The following is a 22,257-nucleotide window of genomic DNA, read 5'->3' as shown; positions in this document are numbered from 1 at the left end:
TATTGATTATTTATATAATTATTTATATATATATATATATAGATATATATATTTGAATGTTTCTCTAAATATATTTCTATATATTTCTAAATATATTTCAAACATTTTTCAAATTTTTTCAATTACTTTTTGTATATATATATATTGTTAAATGTAATTGCATGATGTTAACGAGATAGAAATGATGTTACGATTGAAATAATTTTTAATTTCTTAATTAATTTTGTATTGAATCTTTAATTAATTTGAATTATCAATAATCAGTTTCAAAAAAATTGTTGAAAAAAAATCCTCAACATCTATTCTAGTTTATTTTCAACGTTTCATATCCACTGACTTTTTCTCGTATATAAACATAAAACTATTAATTTTAAACCGTCGTATTCAAATTGTCTACGAAAATATAAACACAAAAGGTCCTTATTTTCAACTGACAACAATTCAAATACAGACAATACAGTTAGTAGTAGCATGTATACGGAATAATCGTGAAGACGTCAGAACGACGAGCATCAAAGCTCTATCCTGTTTTCTTCTTGCTGCTCAATTTCATCCTGTTTTTTCTTTTTTCTACGGTTTCACAACCGTGCGACCCTTCAATACCTTCTAGCGGCTATTATCTGCATTTTATGGTTATATTGCAGGCAGCCGTTGCTCGTATAAAGACGACTCTCGCATTCAGAATACGTATTACAATTTCGTGGCGAGTATTCGCATATTCCTGTCGATGTGCGATTTTTCCTCGTAATTATTAGTCCTTCGAAACGACCGCGTTTGCTCGATTCTTCGATAGAAATAGGTATATTCGCGATTTCTCCGGACTTTATTACTGAAGCCATTTTAGTTGCATCGTGAGAAGATTGGTGAACGATCGGATAATAATATTTTTAATAGTAATAATCTTTACATAAGGATGAAAAGAAATTTGATTTAGTTATCACTTTAAAAGATAATAAGATAATAGTTACGATGTACGAATATTCGTACAAAATTATATGATCATTTTATTAGAAATATAAAATATTTAAGTAGCTCTAATTTTTTAATAGTTTAACATAGAATTTACAATTTTATTCTATAATCTACTCTTCTTTTAAAGCAGATCATATAAATCTTAAAAATTTAACATCATATAATAAACGTATTTGAAAAACTTAATCATTTACTTAAAAATTTTATTAGACTAGTTTTAACCGCATTGAGACTAATTTTATCACACAAAGAAGAAGAAGAAATTATCAAATTTATTCAACATCAATATTATAATTATATCGTAAAATATTTTCGAATGATTTGTTTTGCCAACAATAAAGATTAATTAAATTAGTCACTAGTTGAAGTTGACGGGAGATTTACCATTCATCTTAATCTTAAATCCTTTTAAGAGAAAAATATCTTTATTTAGTAAACGGTATCTTACCTGACCCTTTGTTATTTGGCCACAACTTAAGAACCGACTGGTAAACTTCTTTGCACGGTAATATCATAATAAGATGAGGGTCAAAGTAGGGATTTTTCTCGACACTTAGAGTGACCAGAGGATCAATGACATTTTAATCCTCTATATTGTTTCTTGTACCTCTTTTAGGAAACAAAAACATAAATTGTTTCCGGATTTGCTGTCGTTATTTATTACTCATCTTTATATTTCAATTTACAATTTGCATCTTGGTACTTTTAAACGTTGTAATGTTGGGACGATCATTGTATTACATACTACGAAATATACCTGTGAACCACTCGAGATTGCAATTCAATTAAATTCATAGGATCAGTCGAATCAGATTTTTGTAAACGTTAGTGTTTATGCTATCGCTGTGACACGCGTAAGTGCTGCTATCGAAGATAAATATCTCATACTTCGTTTAATTACAGATAACGATTTCTACGATTCAGAAAACTGTGTGTATTGCGTTTTACTCTTTGATTTTGATCTTCATTGGTGAAAAAGAGAAAAGTAATTTTGTGTGTCAAGTAATTTTTTTATCTAAAGTCATCTTTATTTTTGCAATTATAACTTGTACTATCCAATCAATGGAAGAAGATATTACCTGCAATAAATAACAATAAAATATAATATTTTATTGAAAAATTAATTGCTAATAATTATTGATTATTGCTTAATAATCGAAGCAGTTAAAATTTATCATTCGATTATTTTTTGAATAAATACTGCTTTCTTTCATAGTAGAATAGAAAATATTTCCTTCACCTAACTATTATTATTATTATCACCTAAAATTAATAGAAAAAAATCTCATACAAGTAACAAGTTTAATCAAGAAAGCAGTATCCTGCTACCGATATTTGATATGCAATATACAAATGTTACACGGTACAATAGAGGTAATGCCACTGACGAATGGTACCCGAGCGGATCCAGAAGCATCGGTTAAAGCGGAGGAGTATGGGGATCGCGGTTAAGAGGGTGACAGAGAGTAGTCGAGAACATCAGTGGAGAGTGGCAGGAAAAACGGGGCACGCGCTTTCACCATTTCGCCATGCGAAATGGAAGAGCAAATGCTATAATGGGGTGGCAACGAGCCCCAAGAGTCCTGTTTCTTTGCTCCCTCACTCGCTTCTTCTCTGTCTCACTTTTCTACCGTATCGTACGCAAAATATTCATCCCTCTTGTTCTATCAAAATATCGAAGAACGAAATCATGGTACGGATTTGGTTAATTAAAGTTCAAGGACCGTGCTGTCTAATAATGATTTTATATGCGCAGAAATAGTCAAGTGTCTAGTAAGTTTAATCATTTAAAATTTACGTAAATGTAAAAATGTAAAAGTTATGTATTCAATATAATATAATACATTGCGTTTTTGATATTTTTTGAGATATTTATTTGAAATTGTTGCACAGATAAAAAAAAATTGATATATCTATTCCAATAGACCAATTCAATATGTTATGAAAGATTTTCCATGTAAAAATTAGGGTTGATCTCGCGTTGGATTCTTTTACGAGTATGTTGACTTTTAACGATGAAATACATTTGATGCTTAAAGCAGGCGTTTCGAAAGAAGTTTCTTTGTAATCTCTGAACAAATATCGTACGATATATTTCTATGTAATGCTTAAATTCTTCCATTTGTAGTACATACACTGTGCTGACATTTACATTCATGAGTGTTACGTTGTTTTTTTCTTATCGAACATTAGAAGAATTCTTGTTAATATACGAGTTACATAATTTTTGTAAATTAATAACTGTTCGAGAAATAATTAAATAATTATGAATATCATTTGGAATGTAAAATTTAAAGAAAATATTTTTCTCTTATATATATTATCTTGACTGACCTGGTGTAACAATTACGCTATTCAAAGTACTAGTAGATCGAGTGTTGACAAGGAACCAGAGTCGGATAATCGTAGGTGCGAGTTTCGATATCAGAAAGATGAAAAAGACCGACGGTAATCCTTGCCGACTCACACAACTACGCGTTTCTTATATCGAAAAACCGACTATTCTCCCCTTCAAACAACATTCTCCGTTGGGATTCCGATAGACTTTTTCGGATATATAAAAGTTCAAGTGGTACAACTTGAACAGTTAAAAATCGGAGTGCCACGAAAGAAATCGGTTTATGATTCGACACAGATTAATTCCTACATTTTGCAGATCTTCTCGTTTATTACCTTCTTTATTTTCTAATATTATCTTTTATCCATTTATTTAGTTTCGTATGTTTCTTATAATATTTAAATGACCAAGAACGTTACGTTTTCACGATTTATTGAATGAAATTTTTCAAGAAATTTTACTTATAGTATGTAGAAGTACTTACTTACATTGTGCGTAGGAAAATTTATCATAATTAAGATGTATTGCATAGAATTTGGAATTTTTTTTTTTGTTTCTGATGACAATCTTGCAAGATAAAACGTCTGTCGATAAGATTTAATGATGTTTTACATTTGTTTATATACATTGGTTTTCAGCAACGATCGTGTTTAATATGGCAAATATTTGTGATTTTGAACAATGTTGAAAATGAAATGATATTCGAATATATCATGAATGAATTCTCGATGATATTATTTTGAAGAATGATATATATTTCTTATGTTTAAATTGTATGAAATTTCTTGTTGAAAAAATAAAATATTCACAGAACTCGTAATTATATTCGTAATTTTGCAAAATATTTCATTAAATTTTATCCATATTCGATATGGATAGAATAATTTATTTTATATTTGTAATAATTTATTTCGTTTAATGTTATTTCGTGTTAACATAATCACCAACACGAAAAATTGAAAATGTTCAATATTCAATGTTCTATAATTATAATCTGGACAAGATTCGAAATTTGATGTATTATAATATATTTGAACAGACACGATAAATAAAAAATTCTTCTGAATCTCATTCGCTTGCAATAGTCAAATATCTATTAAATACCTACTTTAATACAGCTTAATGATAAAACAGAAATAAAAAAGAAAAATTCGAAACACAAAGTTGTCATATTCATCAAGGACGCCTTTTTAATTGGAATCGATTTCTCTTTGGCACAAATTTTCTGTAATCTCGATGATTTTGTGCCAGCCATGCTGAATTCAACTTATATACCATCGAAAAAGTCTAAGGTCGAAGCTTATTCGTGATGTCTCGAAGGCCTCGAGCACTGTTATCGAGGAGTGGTGGATTAACGTGCACGCCTTTGATCTTGCCGACCTGGTCTTATCTAATCGTTTTCCTTTCTCCCGTTCCGTCCCATTCCCAACCATGGCCTCTTTCTCTTATTCTCTTTCACTACGTTTAATCCTTTTCTCATTTTGTATTTCATACTGTTATTGCAATCATTTCGAATGTCACGTTGAATTCACACTATCATCGACATCAACTTGTCAGCTCCTCTTTTGCTATTTTCCTCATTCGAAGTTCGTAATCCGCGAAAAAATATTCCATGCTATTTTCTTCACCTTTCTCCCCGTGAAAACTTCTACTAAAGAGAAATTTCTTTTTCTTTTAGCAAAAGAAATCTTCTTTCTCTTTCTTTCTAGCAATTTTCAATTAATATAGATAAGTTATTAATAATTAATATTAGAGTAATCATATATATTTCAGTTTCTTTAATTGAATAATATTTTAATAGATATTATAGATATTTATTTACATAATGATTAGTATCTATTTATTTTTTTGTCATGATTTATCGTTCGTATGGATTTATACGTTGTTGCATGTATTGAACATTTTTTAAATCTCGTTTTACTTACTTTATTAATTCCTCTTTGTTCGAGATGTGTCTACGAGTACGATCGTCAAAAGCGTTATCTCTGTTAAACACGTTATTGACAAGAGAATTAGGGAAGCAGATATTAAATGTGTAATAACGTCAGTTGTTATCTTCGTTTTCTATTTTCTTTTATTTTTTTTTTGCAGGAAAAACCAGAACAAAAGATAAATATAGAGTGGTCTACACAGATCATCAGAGACTGGAGCTTGAGAAGGAATTTCATTATAGTCGTTATATCACAATCCGTCGTAAAGCCGAGCTTGCACTCAGTCTTTCACTCTCTGAACGACAAGTAAGTACATCGAAAACATATATCTATTAATATTAATCTACAAAACCTATTAATGTGTCTATGTGCCTATTAATACGAAATATAATCGCATAATAAATAAAAAGAGATTTTAAGCAATATACATTAATAAAATCGAATAATGTTAAAAGTAATTGATAATTCACTTTAGATATTTATAATTCCTTAAATTAATCGTGAAAATTTTACTTTTATTCTTAAAATATCTAATATTTTTCTTTGTTATATTTTTTTTTATAATTATTTGATTTATAATTATTAAAAATTAGATATTTATTAACTATAATATATTAACTATAATATCTAAAATATTTCATGAAAATTCCATTCTCAATTTTTAGGAACCGGGTTTATCAAAGTAATTAATAAATTATTTTATTTATCAAATTATTTGAAAATTTTTTCTTCTTTTACTATTAAAGCATCTAAAATTAAAATTTCTAAAAAATTCTTTTCGTGCAAAATTCATTTGATTCACAATTATAATACTAAGCTGTAATAAATCTAAAATTTTATACTTATATCATACTTTTCATATTCCATTATTTTTGATTATTTTTATTTATAAAGAGAATGTTTTGTTGATGTTATAGGTAAAGATCTGGTTTCAAAATCGTCGGGCAAAAGAACGCAAACAGATGAAGAAACGGGAAGAGATGGAGAGAGAAAGAGAGTTGAAGGCAGCAGAAAGTGTTACAAGCGCGAGCGGTGCAATGGCGAGTCTGTCACTTGGAGGAATGCTGGGTGGATTGATGCACAACGGTAACTCATCGTCTCTGGGTCATAGTTCACAGATGTTTAGTTTAAACCACGCACCCCCTACGCTGCAGGCCACACAGACGCAATCTATGCCAAACAATCTATGACCTGAATATTCAGTAACTTGGTCCAATCATGACTGACCATAAGCATTTTTTTCCGTCATATGCAATACAGAAAAAATGATATTGATAGAATAAGAAAAAGAAAAGTAGAAATAGATATATATTGTGATATATGATCTCACGATAATTTGAGGACTCGTGAAAATCGCTTTCTATAATTATTCCTATTAATTAATTATATCCTTTTTTTAGTTTATAATTAAATAATTTATTACTTGATTATCGATAGTTTAAGTTTAAATAAGATTAATTCAAGGCTCCATTAAACTTGAATGTGTTATATAAAAAGAAATTTGTAGCTATATGTTAAAGATGTAAACATCGAAATGTACATATGTAATTATTTCTTAAACAATATAATGTATATTATGATAATTATTTCAAAGGATTCGATTATAAAATTATTCATTATAAATTATAAAAATATAATTATATTTTTATAATTTACGATGGGTAATTTTATTGTATTATCTGGTTGCAATATTATCAATTTTTACGTCTATCTATTTATAGGAAATTAAAAGAAAGTTGTGCAATTATATATTAAGTTTAGCAAATTTTGTTAAAAAATTAGTAAAAGAAATTTATAGCAAATCATAATACTTTCTTATCGAAAAATGCAATATATTATTTTTTAAATACAGTCATTGAAATCACATGAGAGAAAAATGTGAAATTACTTTTATATAAATAAATATTTATAATATTCCATTTATATAAACTATTAATATATTCGTAGGATCTTTCTAAAAAATTGATTTTAGAAAGAAACAAAACAAATGTAAAAATTGATATAGAAAATGTTGATATTTATTTATTTATTTAAGAAATTTAAATTCACTAATGATAGAAACAATTAGGCAATAATATAATAGAAATAAAGTTATATTACTTTATTTCATATTATTTAATGCGAATTTAAATTGTTTCTAAAAGTTTCATTTTATACATCGATTTTTGTGTTTGTTTTTTGATTTCTAAAATCATTTCTTCAAGATATCCTTGAAGAATATGTTAACATTTTGTATAAATATATGCCTCAAAAAAGGACACGAAAAATAGAACGTATCGTTTTTATGTAATTTTCTTTTTTATTAATTTTAATCAGACTTATTAATTTTAATCATCGACTTTTATTATGATTATATTTTATTATGATTCTCAAAATTCTCATTTAAACTTATTTTTCTTATTATTTCTTTTTTTGTTCCATGCTAATATGTTTTAATATGTGTATATATATTGCTACAACTTCAATCATGAAAAATTTCGAATTTTAATCACGACAATAAAAGAAATGAACGATGACGCTATTGTTAATAAGACGGAAAAAAATAAAAAAAAATTGCTGATGTTTTATGCGTGCCTTGAAAGCGTAGTTATTAATTAAGTATTATACATATGCAGACTGCAATTATAATGTTATTATGATGAAGATATAAAAGAATATGAATGAAAATGTTGAATGAAAATGTGCATGTGAATTTGTATGATTGGATATATTGTATATATATATATACATGTATATATATACATATATATAAATATTAAAATTTGTAAATTATTATTATATAACAAATTAATAATATAATAATGTAAATGTTACATAATCATTAAATTTAGCATTATTCTGATATGTGATCAAAATAGATAGCATTATATTTAATAATAATCCTTTAGCTCTTTATTATCCTATATGAATTTATTATCCTATAATAACACAAATATAATTTAAAAATTTGAATTGTAATATAATTTGATTTGTTAAAATTATTATTAAAATATTAAAATTATTATTAAAAATTACTATAAATAAAAATTTAAGTATAAAATAATGTCCCTATTTTATAAAAACATTATTAAATATAATTTATCATATTAACAAATTTTATCAATTTCAATAAAATTGTACACAATATTTTCAATTATTGAAAATTATCGATAATATCGAACTATTAATCAAAATTTGTCAAGATTCAAGTGTGAAATATGATTAATGATTAAATCTATAGAATAGTAAATAAGTTTATGATGCCATAATTTATAACAATATTCTTAATTACTAAAAATCGACAAACAATAACTATTAAAATTCTATTAAAATTTATCGAGATACGATCATGAAATACGATTAAATCTATAGAATAGTTACGCAAAATAGTAATAATAACATTTACGATCTTTCGATTTGTTTGCGATTTCTCCGAGATGGAAAATTTTTCGCTTCATCTCAAGCAACGCGATGGCCGTTCAAATGGCTCTCGTTAAATCGTACATAAATACGAATGTAAAAACGTGTAATGCGGTTTATGTGAATGGCAAGGAAACGATACCGATGGCAACATGTATCTGCAGAATACACACAAAGAGTGGTGCAAATAAAGCAAGAGGAGGAGACGAAGCTGCGAAGGTAGCAACGAGTCCCTTGAGAGCCCTGAACTTAACTACCAGATCGATGTCCGACCCCAGTCTCTCTTTATCCCCTGAAAGTAACTTCCGCTGTTTACACGCAACCGAGTTCTCTCTACATAGTTTCCTCTCCTCTGTTCTTGATCTTCTCAATTTTTTGTTCTATTTTTTTTTTCGCTCTTTCTATAAATATCTATTGTTTTCTTTTTCTTATTTCTTTTTTTTAGTTTTTTTTTTTTATTTCTTTTTATTCTATTAGATTTCTTTCCTATAATTTTTTTCTATTCTGTTTATAGTGTCGATACTTTTATTCTGATTTCATATATCATTAATAAAGAAATTTAAATTGTTTCATACTTGATCAAATTAACTGAAATTAAATTAACTTTATAAATTTCTAATAAATTCGAAATAATTTAAAAAGCCAAGTTGAAATAATCTTTTTTTATCTTTCTATAAAATTTCATTTTTGTCAGATGATAATGTTAGAATGTAACGGTATAGAAGTTCCATTAATGCTAGGCAATATATGGGATAGGCATCTAATACCAGATATTAACCATTTTTGATAATTGAAATGCTACCAAATCTTTACTTGTAAAACTTGTCAAATAGATAAAATAACATTTTTCATATTTATTAGATACTTTTTCATATTTCAGTCATACATACTTAGCTAAAAAAATTGATTAATTATTGCGCTTATAGAAAAATTTGTATAATTTAGATTATTATATATATTTTCATGATCAAAAAAGTGATCTATGAGTTGCGTTATTATATTTTTTGATAAGTATTTTTTCTAATTACTTTTCTATTTTATATCGTTACGAACATTGTATACGAATATTTTTCATAAAAAAAATTCTAATAGATCCTTGATTTCGGACAAAACATTATCCTCTATTATCGTATAATCTTGTGTGTCTCTATTTCTATTATATTCAATCGTCATCATATTTTTAAAGTTTCATTCATAATTTTTAAATTCATAAAAATTCATCGAAATTTTTAATATTTAATTCGAGGTTAATAAGAAACATCACAAATGGAAATATTTCGAATATTTTCCTAAAAAAATAAATGAAGAAGTATTAAACATATAATCATCCATAATTTTATTGTAAACATTTATAAAAACATTATAAATATTATTCCTGATATCAGATGCTAGAAAAAAATAAACAAAAATAAGAATATAATAAAAATAACAAAATAATAATTGAAAATAAACAAAATAAAAAAAATTAAAAAAAGAAAAAAAAACTTAAGAAATAAGTTCAACAAAATTAAAATATCAAGAATGAAAAAAATAAAAATTATGTAATTGCGTAATTTGTTTAGAAAATAATGAAAAGGATATAATGTTTAAATTATCAAAAATGGTCGTACAAACCTTGTACTGATATTCCCGCGTATTTTTACAATTATATTTATGATCGTAATGAATTATATTAAAATTATTCCAATTTATATTAAGAACTTTCACTATTCGCTATTAGATACTTTTTGATCACTTTTTGACTTCTTACAAATATATAAAAACGTTTATTGCATTATATTACATTTCTATATTATTAAAAAATTGACACAATTATATTATATATTTAATATACATTTAATTTCATCAATTTCAAATTCATTAATATCTTTTTTTTTTTTTAGTAAAAAATATTTTTTCTATTCTTTTCAAATATGATATGCTATAAAATATAAAAATTTTACTGATAATCGCGATATATAACCTGAAAATAGAAACGAATATGATTAATTAAATTAGTATAATTTTAAAATATATAATATATATATTAAGTATAATATGATATTACTGGCCAATAGTTTTAAATCAATAACCAATTTTATAAAATTCAAATATAAATTTATTTAAAAAATATTTAAATTAAGATTAAAATTAAATTTCATCATATAAAATTCTATTATCAAAAATCTATCAAATTAAATAAAAAAATTAATGTCTGTAATATTAATTATACATTAATAATAATGAAAAAGATTCAATATAAATAGGAAAAGGTAATGATTTCAAATTTTCAATTGATAATATAAATATCTAGTCTGAACAATAAAAATTTGATTTCCAACCTTTTTTCCTACTAGCTATGATTTACGACATAGAACTGAAAATCGTCTGAAATGGTATAAACTAAAAATCTCAACGTATTCAAGGATAAAGTTCACAACGAAGTCAAAAAATGCTTTTTCATGGACACATACAAATATAACCTTAAGAGTAGTGTATATTATATTTAGGCATGTTTCACGATGAACGATAGAAATCAAGATAAAAAGGAAAAGAAAGGGATGCGCAACGTCTTTGGAATTGTGTGTGCGTACGATGCTGGTCGGCAATCCGTACGTAATTGGACCCTGAAACATACAACGTTTCACGTATACTGAGAAATTCTGAGGGATGCACGGAGGATACCTTTTTGTTCGAATTGCTTGGTCCAGTCGGTCCAGCCGAAAACACCAAATAGATACTTTTATGGAGGGCAATAAAGTTCTGAATTGAGTATCGATGGTTCCAAAGGGGCTAATCTGCGGATGAAAACTGTAATAAAACGTTTTCTCTACGTATGTATCTGAAATCCTTTTACAGTAATGTGCGCCCTTACTTTACGTGCTACCGACTCAGGTATAGAATTCCTTTTATTGGCATAGCAAAAATGTTATTTCTTTCATCGGTAAAGTTCCATATGTATTTCATATTAAATTGAATTTGTTCGTGTATTTTTTTTAAATCGAATCAATCGTGAAGTAATTAGATAAGTAATTATTTAATAATACATTATTATGTTCTTATTTATTGTCACTATTTATACATATTTTGAATTATTATTTTTTTAATTATACACATTTAGAAAGAAATAAAACAAGATTTAAATTATCAATATTTACTATATATATATATATATATATATATATATATATATATATTTTTTTTGTTTCAATATAGAGTTTAAGAACTCTATTGAAAAATATTAACAAAAAAGGAATTATTAAAATCTAATAAATCAAAATATATTTAAATTATTTTTTTCTATATTTATGTCAAATAATTCATTAAAGAAAAATCACAAATAAATCCAAAATATAAATAAGTTATTAAAATTTACATGATTTTATATCACAATATAAAGAGTGTAGAAAGCACATGCAAAAGCATTTGTAATGCAAAAGCAATAAGCTTGAGCATTTATTAGCGCAATTCCTTTTTTAGAATTATAATAAAAAAGTTATGCAATTGTAAATAATGCAACTTGTACCATTAAATTATTTCACTAAATTGTAAATACATTTATAATAAAAATTAAAGTTAAAGGTAATTATATTAATATACTAACAACAGGAGACTAAATTAAGTATATTGTTTCATATTTTGCAATATCATTTGTTTTATAAGATAATAAAATCATGATAATAAAAGTCTATTTCTTGCAATACATGTCAAATAATAAAATTTTTTAAAAATGAAAAAAAGAATTGAAAAAAAAAGCCATTATTTATAAAGTTAGAATTTAATTTAGTAATTACCTGTTGATATATTAACATATATCTGAAATATAATACTTTATATTATTTATCAAGAAAAACGCTATGAAATATTACAGTATATAAAATAATTATAAAAAACATTTGTAAATTTTAAAGCATATTTACATAATTTCATTCTCCTTTTTCATGCAATAAAAAAATTCCTATTAAATATTGACATATGCAATTTTCTTATATAGATTTTCCTATTTTAATAGATAAAATCATATTTTGATTATTCTTATATATAATTTTAAATTTTTATATGAAAGTAAAAAAGTTTTCTTTTTATTTTAGATAATTATAGGCAAATAACTTATGAATAAAATTTCTATTATGCACTTATAAAGATCTATATTGTTTATATAAATATTTAAGAAATCTTATATTTATTTTGCTATAATAGAATAGAATAGCAAAGTTTTAACATTTATTAATATCATACATATTAGAGATTATCTTTCGGAAGAAATAGTAGAAATATCTTTTATAAAATCCTTAATAGATTTAGCACTGTAAACTTAAAATTTTTTACAGTTTTTATTAAAACATTTATATTAATCGAATTAATCGAATTATTGTGATTCGTTAAACACGAGATATTTATTTTATACTTTGGCAATTCTTGCAAAGAGAATAATTTTATGAAATATGCCTCTCTTGTTTATGTATACATTAGTTGAATGTAATTTTATATAATAGATTGTACAATGTTATAACTTTTTAAGAAGCATTTTCACTAAATATTAAAAGCACGTGTCGATCATTCTATTTTTCTTATTGCACTATTATAGTTGTGCATTTTAATTCAAAAAAATTTTATAGTTAATATTGTGCGTATTATTAAAGCAAATATTTATAAACATTAATAAATCTTTTCTTAAATTTCAATTGACAATTCATTCATCGAATACTTCCAAGTGAAAACCATTCAATTGTTTCAATTGTTAAATCAAAACGTCTAAGCGGTAAACGTATTCCTCCAAGAAATTCGTTTTCTTGTAAAGTATCGTGATTCCATATTGTAGCTTCCAGAGTTCTTTCTTTAATAACATCCAAAGCCATTCTATATTCTAGCTGTAATAAATAAATATATTTTATTTATATATTAAATTTAAAAAATTTGAGTGATTCATTTATTTAAATTCATTTCCATCATACCATTTCCATAAATGAGGGATGACAATTTTTCTTTACAACCTTTGTTTTTCGTTTTGTCTTTTTAGTAGGATCTGGTTTAAGATAAACTTTAACATATGTATTTGGTTCCTGACAATTAGCTACTTTAGGCAAGCCTCTAGCATGATAAACCATCACATAAAATGTTCCACGTGTATAATGAAGAGACATTTTAATTTGTCCACTTTGTACGTTATCTCTTACTCGCTTTTCAGCCCACCAATTACCAACTAATTAAAAAGGGAAAAAATAACATTTAAAAAATTATGATAAATTTTATAGAATTTCTTTATCAATATTTTGTATACCTTTTACTTTGCTTAAATGAATATCAGCATTTTGTTGATCTCTTAACAATGGATGAAAGAAAGTATATACTAAATCACTCTGAGAAATTTCTGGTGCCATTTTGAATAAACTTACAAGAAATTTTTCAATATCTGCTCGTCTTTTATCAGCAACTTGTTTTATGTTAGATCTTCCGACGCTAATACCGCTTGGTAAGCTACATTAAAATAAATTATCACTTATATCATTATTTTATAAATAAATTAAATAAAATTTGCAATTATTTTTTAAAATATTGAAAAGAGAAATACAATTTAATTTATTATTAATCTAAATTTAAATTTAGCTTTAAAAAAAGATTGTTTTATATATCATAAATTTTGATCTGATTAGATAGTATGAAACAAGATAATATATCACAATTCTTAATATCATAATATAAAATATCAATCAAACAAAAATAATAATAAAACATATTGTTATTTCATATTTACAGTTATTGCATTGATTTAAAGTATTTAAATAAAAATAAAATAGGTATGTATTTTATTATTAAATTAATTAATTTATTATCAAATGAGATTTAATTATATCGATTTTTAAAGGAAATTTGAAATAATTAAAAATGGGTATCAAACCATTTCGTGCTCAAATATCAGTACAAAAAAATTTATCTAAGAGATCAATTATGGTTGAATTTTATCGAAAAATATCACAAACTGATTCTGCTATGCAAAAAAATATAAATAATAATTTTAAGAAATCTGTTAATGTTGATATCAAACAAAATAAATCTTCATCTTAATAATACAAAAATAAGGTAAATTATTAAATGATATTATATTTATATTTTATTCAATAGATATAAAAAATAGATATAAAAAAATCATTTATAATATATTTTTATAATATATATATTAGTATAATATATATATTATTATTATAAAAAATTACAAAAAAATTAAAAGATACAAAATTAAATTATTAGAATAAAAAATCTTACATTGTTAAAAATAAAATAATAATATATAATTTTGTACTTACCTAGCAAGTTTTGCAAGAGGAAAATGTATACATAATTTTTGATAAAATTCACAAAATTCTTTATATGATCGAAATAAATAAGTAGGATCTGCATGACCCTTTCGTTCTATACGCAAGATATACATATAATATTTTTCAGGATCATATCGTTTTTGATATCCATGTACTTGAACGCTTGTTAACTGTCCTTCTTGTTGCATTCTATAATAAACACGTATGTATAAATAATTTTAAATTTTATATAATTATAAGAAGCAAATTACTAAACTTACGTATATGTACGAGGTATAAAAGATAATAATGCTCCATCATTATGATCACTCGAAAATCTAAGTTGTGCTAAATTATGTAGAAAGAAATTAAATTGTGTAAACCAACTTTTGAGTGAACTTTCTATCATTCGAGCAAATGTTGCAGCTGCTTCAGGATTTGTTTGCTCTGGAAGAAGAGCTTTTTGTACATAACTAACTGCATCCACAGTCACACCAGAAATACCAGATGAAGTCATCTGTGAATTTGTGTAATTATTCATTTTAGATTTATTTACTAATTCTTTAATTTCAATGTCACTAAGCTTTTGTTGTATAATACGCAATTTATATAAATCAGTCATATTATATATATTTTTTTGAGACAATAAACCATCCATCTTTGTCAATATTAATTCTTAAAATTGTATTAAATTAACAACTATTTATTATTAATCTATTAGTTTTCACTTGTTTGCTTTACTTTTAATTAATTCAGACTGCTGCATTATTTGGTATTACAGGACGATTCATTAACGATAAATGCTAATTAACTACGCATTATATATAATTTAATGTGATACGCGAACCGCTTTCTGATAAAAGACTTAGATAAGTTCTTCCGTTATGGTTTTGTTATTCTCATAAGACAAATTAGATTTAAATTATATAAATATTAAATTGAAAATTTTTTTTTGTTTTTTTAAACATAATTATTTTACAAAATAAAGTAAATCATTTTTTATAATAAATGAATGAATTATCGTTCAATAATATTACAATAAAAATTTTTATACTATAATAATATAAAACTTTCAATATAAATAATTTAATACAAAAATAAATACCAATCCAAAAAGATGGAGAAGTAAATTTCCATGTTTTCGTACTACATTAAATGCTTGACAACATAAATCCACGAAATGATGAAATTTAGCTGATGGTTTATCTCCACCATTTATAACATAAGCCATGTCAGATGTTAATACGAATGGCGTTCTATCCCTAATTAAAAATATGAAAAATATTAAAGTTTAGTTTTACAAATATTGAATACAAATATATATACCTTTTAAAATTTCCAAACATTTGTGCATCACCCAAAAATTTTCCAAAATCAATATGAAATAAATGACCTGATGTTTTTAACATAATATTGTCATTATGTCTATCACAAATTCCTAAAATATAAGTAGCAACGCTATAACCCGCACAAGATGCTGTGAAATTCTCAACTGCTCGTTCGTATTCCAATTCTGAAGGATTATGTTTTGCCAACCATTCAGCAATCGGACGATCTTTAAATGATCCAGTTAAGCCAAATTCAACCTGTATTTTTCTTAACGTTTCTGCATTTGTAACCATTTCTATCATTCCACGTTTATGACCAGTAGGTACACATGCAAATGTTACCATTTTGAGATCAAGACCTTCTTTTAACCAGAGTTTATCCATAATACGAACCATTTGAAGAGTTAACATATCTTGCTGTAAATCATCTCCAACCTTAAATATATTAGTTTGATGTAAAATTAATCATTAATAATTTAGATAATTATGAAATTCTACATAAAACAAAATTATGATGAACTATTGCAAATGTTTATTAAACTTACTTTAAAAATCGCTGAACAAATTACATCATCACAACTAATGAAATTAATTTTCAAAGGAAGAGTAAGTGATGGAAAATACGAACAACTTTGTACATTTATACCAAATACTTGTTTACTAGGAGATAATGGTAAACAAGTACCATCATCTTCCATTAATTGACAATGTATATTTTGTAAACCAATTTTAAGAGTATCCAAACGTAATGATTCTTTTGTCTGCTTAATATTTTCTGCTACTTCATGTAAGTTCTGTAATAATGTAATGTGAATGTATTAATTTACAATTTTATAAAAAAATATAAATAAATATTAAAAAACTTTACTTTAACAAGTAATTGTTGTGTAAGAAAACTATTTCTTAATGCATCTCCTATAACGGCCAGTAATGCTCGTAGCATTAATTGCAATCTTCTATGATAACGTGCTGAACTAATATTTTTATCATCTTCTGGTGTAGTTTCAGCAGAATTCTAAAAATAAATATGTGTTAAAATATAAATATTTATTTAATTTTTTAAATTAATAGAAATTAAAAAATCATTTCAATTTGAATTACATACTTGAGGACTTTGTCCTGGCAATGCTTGGGTTAATAACCAATAAATATGATGGGCTACACGTGGAGAGAGTAAGGCTCGTTCTAATAAAAACTTTGTAAGTGGAGATGTTTCATATGTTTCATGTTTTAATGCTTGTAATAATTGTGGTAAATAATCTACAAGTTCGTCATTACTTAATTCTCGAATCCATCCAACTGCCATTTCTCTAACTTTCATATCTGGAAAACTATAAAATATCTTTGATTAATTATAATTATTAATGATTTTCTATTCATATTTAGAATATCAAATTACCAAGGTAATAATAATTGTAAAGCTTGAACAGGAGGCAAAGGATTCCAAATTCTAAGAGATGCATGAAGATCAGGTAAACATGCCCAATCCCAACTATGAGCAGCTAAAAGTACTTTAGGTAAAGCTTCAGGTTTATCGTGTAAATAATGTCGTTTTTCCCATAAAATTTCTCTTTCTTCAATAAGTGGTCTATTTAATTAATAAAGAAGAAAAAATAAATATATATATATATTAATAATCTTTGTTATCAATATTTATAATTTAAAAATAAATATTTATAATCAAAAATTTAAAAACTTACTTTGAAAATGTAGTTTGTTGTGTGATATCTATTAATAATTCTTGTGTATTCTGATCCAATGAATTAAAATCAAGAGATTCTACATCATAATCACGTAATTCTGTCGGGAATAATACTCTTCCTCCATAATCAGGTAATTCCACACCAATAATAGCATGAGTATCTCCATGAGGATGAATTCCAGGTGCTGGAGCAGGACCTAATCTTTTATCAGCAATTGCTGGCCAAAGTGATAAAAAAAAGCTTCCTTGGCTCATAATTCTGTAATGGAAAAAAGATATAATCAAATATTTTTTTATTTTTATAAATATGATTAATTACCCTTCATAATCAAAAAATTGAATTGCTCCCCATCCTAATTCTTCTTTCTGCATGATATTTTCTGCTGAGGAATTAGATTCATGTTCAGTAGGTTGCAATGTACGACCATACAAAACCAGTACTAATCTAGCTTCTCTTGGTACTTGACATACGCTTATTCCGCGAAATTCTAGCCTTTTATATGAATGAAAAAATAACTTACATATTCATAAATTTAAAAAATAATTTTAAATAAATTTAAAATAAAATCATTACCATGCATTAAATAAAATTCTCGGATAAAAATTAGAACTGACTGCCATAGGTTCAGATAAAACAGGAGTTCCAACAGGCCTTGTTCCATGAAATATTTGAGCTGCGATGATATAATCATCATGCTTCCATGATCCCGGTAATCTGTGCAATGCTCCAACGCGAACTAAAATAGTATCTAATACTTCAGACGAGATTAATATATCTGAAAATATATAATATGAATTAATTCTTTTTGTAATTTATTATGTTTGAATATAATTTTATAAATTTAATATTCTCACTTGTTGGAATTTCTCCCTTGCTATTTAATTCAAAATCAACTTTAAATGCATGACAATAAGTTTCTACAAGATCTTGAATTGCATTGCGAATTTTTCGACAATGAGATGCAATAACGTCTGGAAATTTTGTTCTTAAAGTCACTACTGAATAATCTCCATCTTCATGTAAAATTTCGGGTTTTTTGCATTCTATATTTGTTGTATGAACTTGAGGTAAAAATTGACAACATGCGTTTACGAAATTATCAACAGCTTCTGTGATTTCAAATGTTTCTATATTTCCCATTAATGCACACACTGCTTTTATTGCTTGAACAACACCACGGGGTTGTAATTGTGGTAAAAGACTGGATCCATGATTAGTAGTTGCCAATTGTATAGCAGCAGTTTCTATACGTTCCATTTCTTTTTCTACAGTTTCTATAATTTTTTATATATAAAAATATTAATTATTATAATTATTTTAATTTACTTTTTTTACATAATTCTATAAAAATAATATTTTGATTTCATACCTAACAAAATAAGAAGCGTATCATACGAAATAGGTTGTACTGGTTCATTTGGAAGAATATCTTCTAGTTTAAGACATTGATCACGATTATCATCTTGCAGCTTTTAAGAAAACTGAATAATGTAATATCAATAGTGATTGAATTAAATATTTTTATATTCAAACATGTACTTACTGTTCGTGCTATTGATCGTTTTATTTGTGCTTTAGTTAAAATAGCTAATTCAATATCTTTTTCTAATTTGATACATTGATGTATATATTCATATTGCGCTAAAGTTGTACTAGGTGCAAAATATTCTGCTAAACCCCATACTCTCAAACAATATTTTTCTATATTTACTGTACCTTCATCTTCTAAGGAACAAGCGACATTAAGAATAACATGCTCAATACTACAGTTTACTGAAAAAAAAAAATGTATATTATATATTAAATTATTAAAATTTATTTAATATTTATAAATTTATAATGATTTTATATTATAAAATTTTTGTATATAAAAGCTTACCATCGCACGTGAACGAAATGGACGGAATATTTTCGTCAAAATCTATTAATTGTGGATGTACTACTAATTTTATACTTGTGCCTTCAGGATATAAGTTCTCCATCATTGGACTGATTATATGTCCAATATTTGTACTAGGATTATTAAATGGAAATTCACCTAAACATATTTTATGTTAATATAAATATAAGTATATAAATATAAGTTATAAATATTATAAAAACATTAAATTTTTTATATTTTACTAACTTCGTACAGATTTTATCATTTCATAGAAAGCTCTAAGATCGCAATCACGAAGTGATGGTCTAGTTTTTCTTACTGTTACATTTTCATATAAACGTGTTTGTCGTTTCTGAAAAATTAAAATTATTAACATTTTTATTATTAATTATTCATTTAGAAAATTAATTATTGAAAATATGTATATACTCTTCTATCTAAGGAAGTTCTTCTTCTTTCAATAGTATTCCAAGCTGATGAATTTCTAGGAGGTAGTGGAGGTGGTGCAGCTGGAGATACTGCTGGAGATTTAGCAGATTTTTCAACAGCAACATATACTGGATCTGAATTAACACTTTCATTTGTGCTATACATATAATCAAAAGGATCAAATGGGTCATATACCGATCCAGTAACTTGTGATTGCATTTCTGTTTATACATATTAATTATATTATTATGAGATTATATGTTATATTATCAAATATTTATATAATTATTTTTAATTATATATCTTTAAAAAAATATTACCATCTTTATGCCCTTGCGCATTATCATTTTGATCTTCAGTCTTAACAAGTAATGGATCAAATGCTTCTAATACACTAACTCGAACATTTGTTTTATCTTCTATTTGATCAAAAGAACTCAAATCTATAAGATTATTATTTGGCTTTTTCTCTATCACTTTTAATACATTTAGTTGTTCATCATCCGTACAAAATGTAGATTTTTGAACACCACATATAGATGGAGTAATACTTGATCTGTAATTTATAGGTAGTGGAGGTATCTGTAAAACAAATTATGAAACTTTATTTTTAATTTTATATCTAATAAATAATAAGTTTCATAATTAAATTTAAAATAAAATAAATAATAATAATACAAATAAAAATAATAAATTTTATATTTTGCTAGAAAATTATAAATAAATTTAAAATTAATATTAATATAAATTAATATAAAATTTTTTTAAAATTTCAGATTATTAGGATATTATAAAGGATATTAGGAAAGAAAATATACGTACTAGGAATATTAGGATATTAGGTTAAACTGAATTTAAAATTCTTGCATATATATATGTATACCTGTGTAAAAAAATAATATTTAAAATCATTAAGATTCCATGCAGGCTGCAAGAATTATTAATAAAATTATTTCTATAATAAAATAATAATACACCAATGCATTCTATATTAATCATATTTAAAAAAATATTATCATACTACTTACTTGTGGTGTTATGTCAGGTACATTACTGTTAATATTACTAGATCTTGACATGATAGGACTAATTTTTGGAGTTCCTGGTGTACAAGGTGCAGTAGAAGATCTAGGGCCTGGAGAAAGAGATTGATATCGAAAATCTCTGGAATGATAACCTGCAGAACTAGTGCTACGTGATATTCTTCCCTGTTTTTTCAACAATGAAGAATGAGTTTCCCATTTTGGTTCCAGAGATGTTTTTCTATTATAAAAATATAATTTATAGTTATAATTTTAAGAAATATTTATATAATAATAATATTATATTTATATAATAATAATTTATATATAATACTTGTAATTTATTAGTAGAACTAATTTTATTCTTACGGAGGTGGAAATGGAGGTGAACAATAATCATTTAAATTATCTTGTTTAACTGGACTTGTAAAATTAATCAAATCAACAGTATGTTCTTGACTTGTTGTAGCTGTTGTTGAATTTCTTCTAGATGGAACAGGTGGTGGTGCTAATATCACAGCATTTCTAGATTGATTAGTATTACAGAAACCAGGCCTTGGTCTACTTCTACACTGAAATCTATCATTTTTTTTATTATAAACAATTTAACTTCTAGAATAAATAAATAACAAGATAAATATGATTTCTATAATATAAACAAGATAATTATAAAATAACAATATTAAGATTTTATTTACTTTTCAAATTGCATGTTATCTCTGTCTGATGAACTATTATGTACAGAATTATTTCCTCCATGTTCATGACTTTGTGCAATATGTTGTTGTTGAATATTATTAAATTCTGATCGTTGTTTTTGTAATTTAAATTTTTCTAATGCCAAACTTTCTAAACTTAATGCTTGAGCACGTTCTAAATCTTCTTGAAACTGACGTTCATAATCAATCACCGCAGATCTTTGATTATTTGTACTTCTATTATAGTGTGACATCTATAATTAAATTAAAAGCTAATTAA

The 22,257-nt window shown here is 25.1% G+C and overlaps 2 protein-coding genes and 3 long non-coding RNA genes across 10 annotated transcripts in view; 2 read left to right on the top strand and 3 right to left on the bottom strand.

Annotated features, from left to right (window-relative positions):
* LOC102672051 overlaps positions 1 to 4,588 on the bottom strand; it is a 9,258-nt gene extending 4,670 nt beyond the window's left edge. Inside the window, exon 1 of the long non-coding RNA XR_421035.2 lies at positions 4,578 to 4,588. This is a non-coding gene — a long non-coding RNA (uncharacterized LOC102672051). The remainder of the gene's footprint in view (positions 1 to 4,577) is intronic.
* Positions 1 to 6,709, top strand: part of LOC102672140 (homeotic protein caudal-like) — a 10,790-nt gene extending 4,081 nt beyond the window's left edge. For both annotated transcript variants that reach the window (XM_031508010.1, XM_006610643.2), the window contains 2 exons: positions 5,402 to 5,547; positions 6,159 to 6,709. In XM_031508010.1, the coding sequence (XP_031363870.1) occupies positions 5,402 to 5,547; positions 6,159 to 6,431 (419 nt within the window). In that variant the 3' untranslated portion in view covers positions 6,432 to 6,709. The remainder of the gene's footprint in view (positions 1 to 5,401; positions 5,548 to 6,158) is intronic.
* Positions 6,710 to 10,583: 3,874 nt separating this feature from the next.
* On the bottom strand, positions 10,584 to 11,628 carry LOC102671975. 2 transcript variants are annotated; one of them, XR_421034.2, is made up of 3 exons: positions 11,305 to 11,626; positions 10,962 to 11,246; positions 10,584 to 10,603 (listed from the first exon to the last, which is right to left on the bottom strand). It is a non-coding gene; the product is annotated as an uncharacterized LOC102671975 (long non-coding RNA). The 2 variants fall into 2 exon arrangements; XR_004149537.1 differs by lacking the exon at positions 10,584 to 10,603 and having other exon boundaries at positions 11,086 to 11,246; positions 11,305 to 11,628.
* A 1,391-nt stretch (positions 11,629 to 13,019) lies between these two features.
* Positions 13,020 to 22,257, bottom strand: part of LOC102671522 (phosphatidylinositol 4-phosphate 3-kinase C2 domain-containing subunit beta) — a 10,594-nt gene continuing 1,356 nt past the window's right edge. For 2 of the 4 annotated variants that reach the window (XM_006610639.2, XM_006610640.2), the window contains exons 2-26: positions 21,978 to 22,231; positions 21,649 to 21,858; positions 21,286 to 21,520; positions 21,141 to 21,185; positions 20,578 to 20,839; positions 20,258 to 20,478; positions 20,075 to 20,180; positions 19,826 to 19,984; positions 19,490 to 19,719; positions 19,316 to 19,415; positions 18,801 to 19,220; positions 18,520 to 18,721; positions 18,265 to 18,438; positions 17,944 to 18,204; positions 17,643 to 17,831; positions 17,349 to 17,574; positions 17,112 to 17,258; positions 16,789 to 17,037; positions 16,242 to 16,678; positions 16,021 to 16,177; positions 15,197 to 15,432; positions 14,925 to 15,125; positions 13,901 to 14,097; positions 13,575 to 13,822; positions 13,020 to 13,490 (exon numbers count right to left, since the gene is read on the bottom strand). In XM_006610639.2, the coding sequence (XP_006610702.1) occupies positions 13,317 to 13,490; positions 13,575 to 13,822; positions 13,901 to 14,097; positions 14,925 to 15,125; positions 15,197 to 15,432; positions 16,021 to 16,177; positions 16,242 to 16,678; positions 16,789 to 17,037; positions 17,112 to 17,258; positions 17,349 to 17,574; positions 17,643 to 17,831; positions 17,944 to 18,204; positions 18,265 to 18,438; positions 18,520 to 18,721; positions 18,801 to 19,220; positions 19,316 to 19,415; positions 19,490 to 19,719; positions 19,826 to 19,984; positions 20,075 to 20,180; positions 20,258 to 20,478; positions 20,578 to 20,839; positions 21,141 to 21,185; positions 21,286 to 21,520; positions 21,649 to 21,858; positions 21,978 to 22,231 (5,340 nt within the window). In that variant the 3' untranslated portion in view covers positions 13,020 to 13,316. Of the gene's footprint in view, positions 13,491 to 13,574; positions 13,823 to 13,900; positions 14,098 to 14,924; positions 15,126 to 15,196; positions 15,433 to 16,020; positions 16,178 to 16,241; positions 16,679 to 16,788; positions 17,038 to 17,111; positions 17,259 to 17,348; positions 17,575 to 17,642; positions 17,832 to 17,943; positions 18,205 to 18,264; positions 18,439 to 18,519; positions 18,722 to 18,800; positions 19,221 to 19,315; positions 19,416 to 19,489; positions 19,720 to 19,825; positions 19,985 to 20,074; positions 20,181 to 20,257; positions 20,479 to 20,577; positions 20,840 to 21,140; positions 21,186 to 21,285; positions 21,521 to 21,648; positions 21,892 to 21,977; positions 22,232 to 22,257 lie in introns of those variants that run through there. The other 2 variants (XM_031508009.1, XM_006610641.2) reach the window with 2 other exon arrangements.
* LOC116184883 lies at positions 14,658 to 15,301 on the top strand. Its single transcript, XR_004149538.1, has 2 exons — positions 14,658 to 14,700; positions 15,064 to 15,301. It is a non-coding gene; the product is annotated as an uncharacterized LOC116184883 (long non-coding RNA).

This window comes from Apis dorsata, unplaced genomic scaffold (genome assembly GCF_000469605.1).
Source record: "Apis dorsata unplaced genomic scaffold, Apis dorsata 1.3 scaffold_74, whole genome shotgun sequence".
Taxonomy (NCBI): Eukaryota; Metazoa; Arthropoda; class Insecta; order Hymenoptera; family Apidae; genus Apis; species Apis dorsata.
The sequence above is the reverse complement of the archived record's forward strand: the minus strand, read 5'-3'. Positions and strand labels throughout refer to the sequence as shown.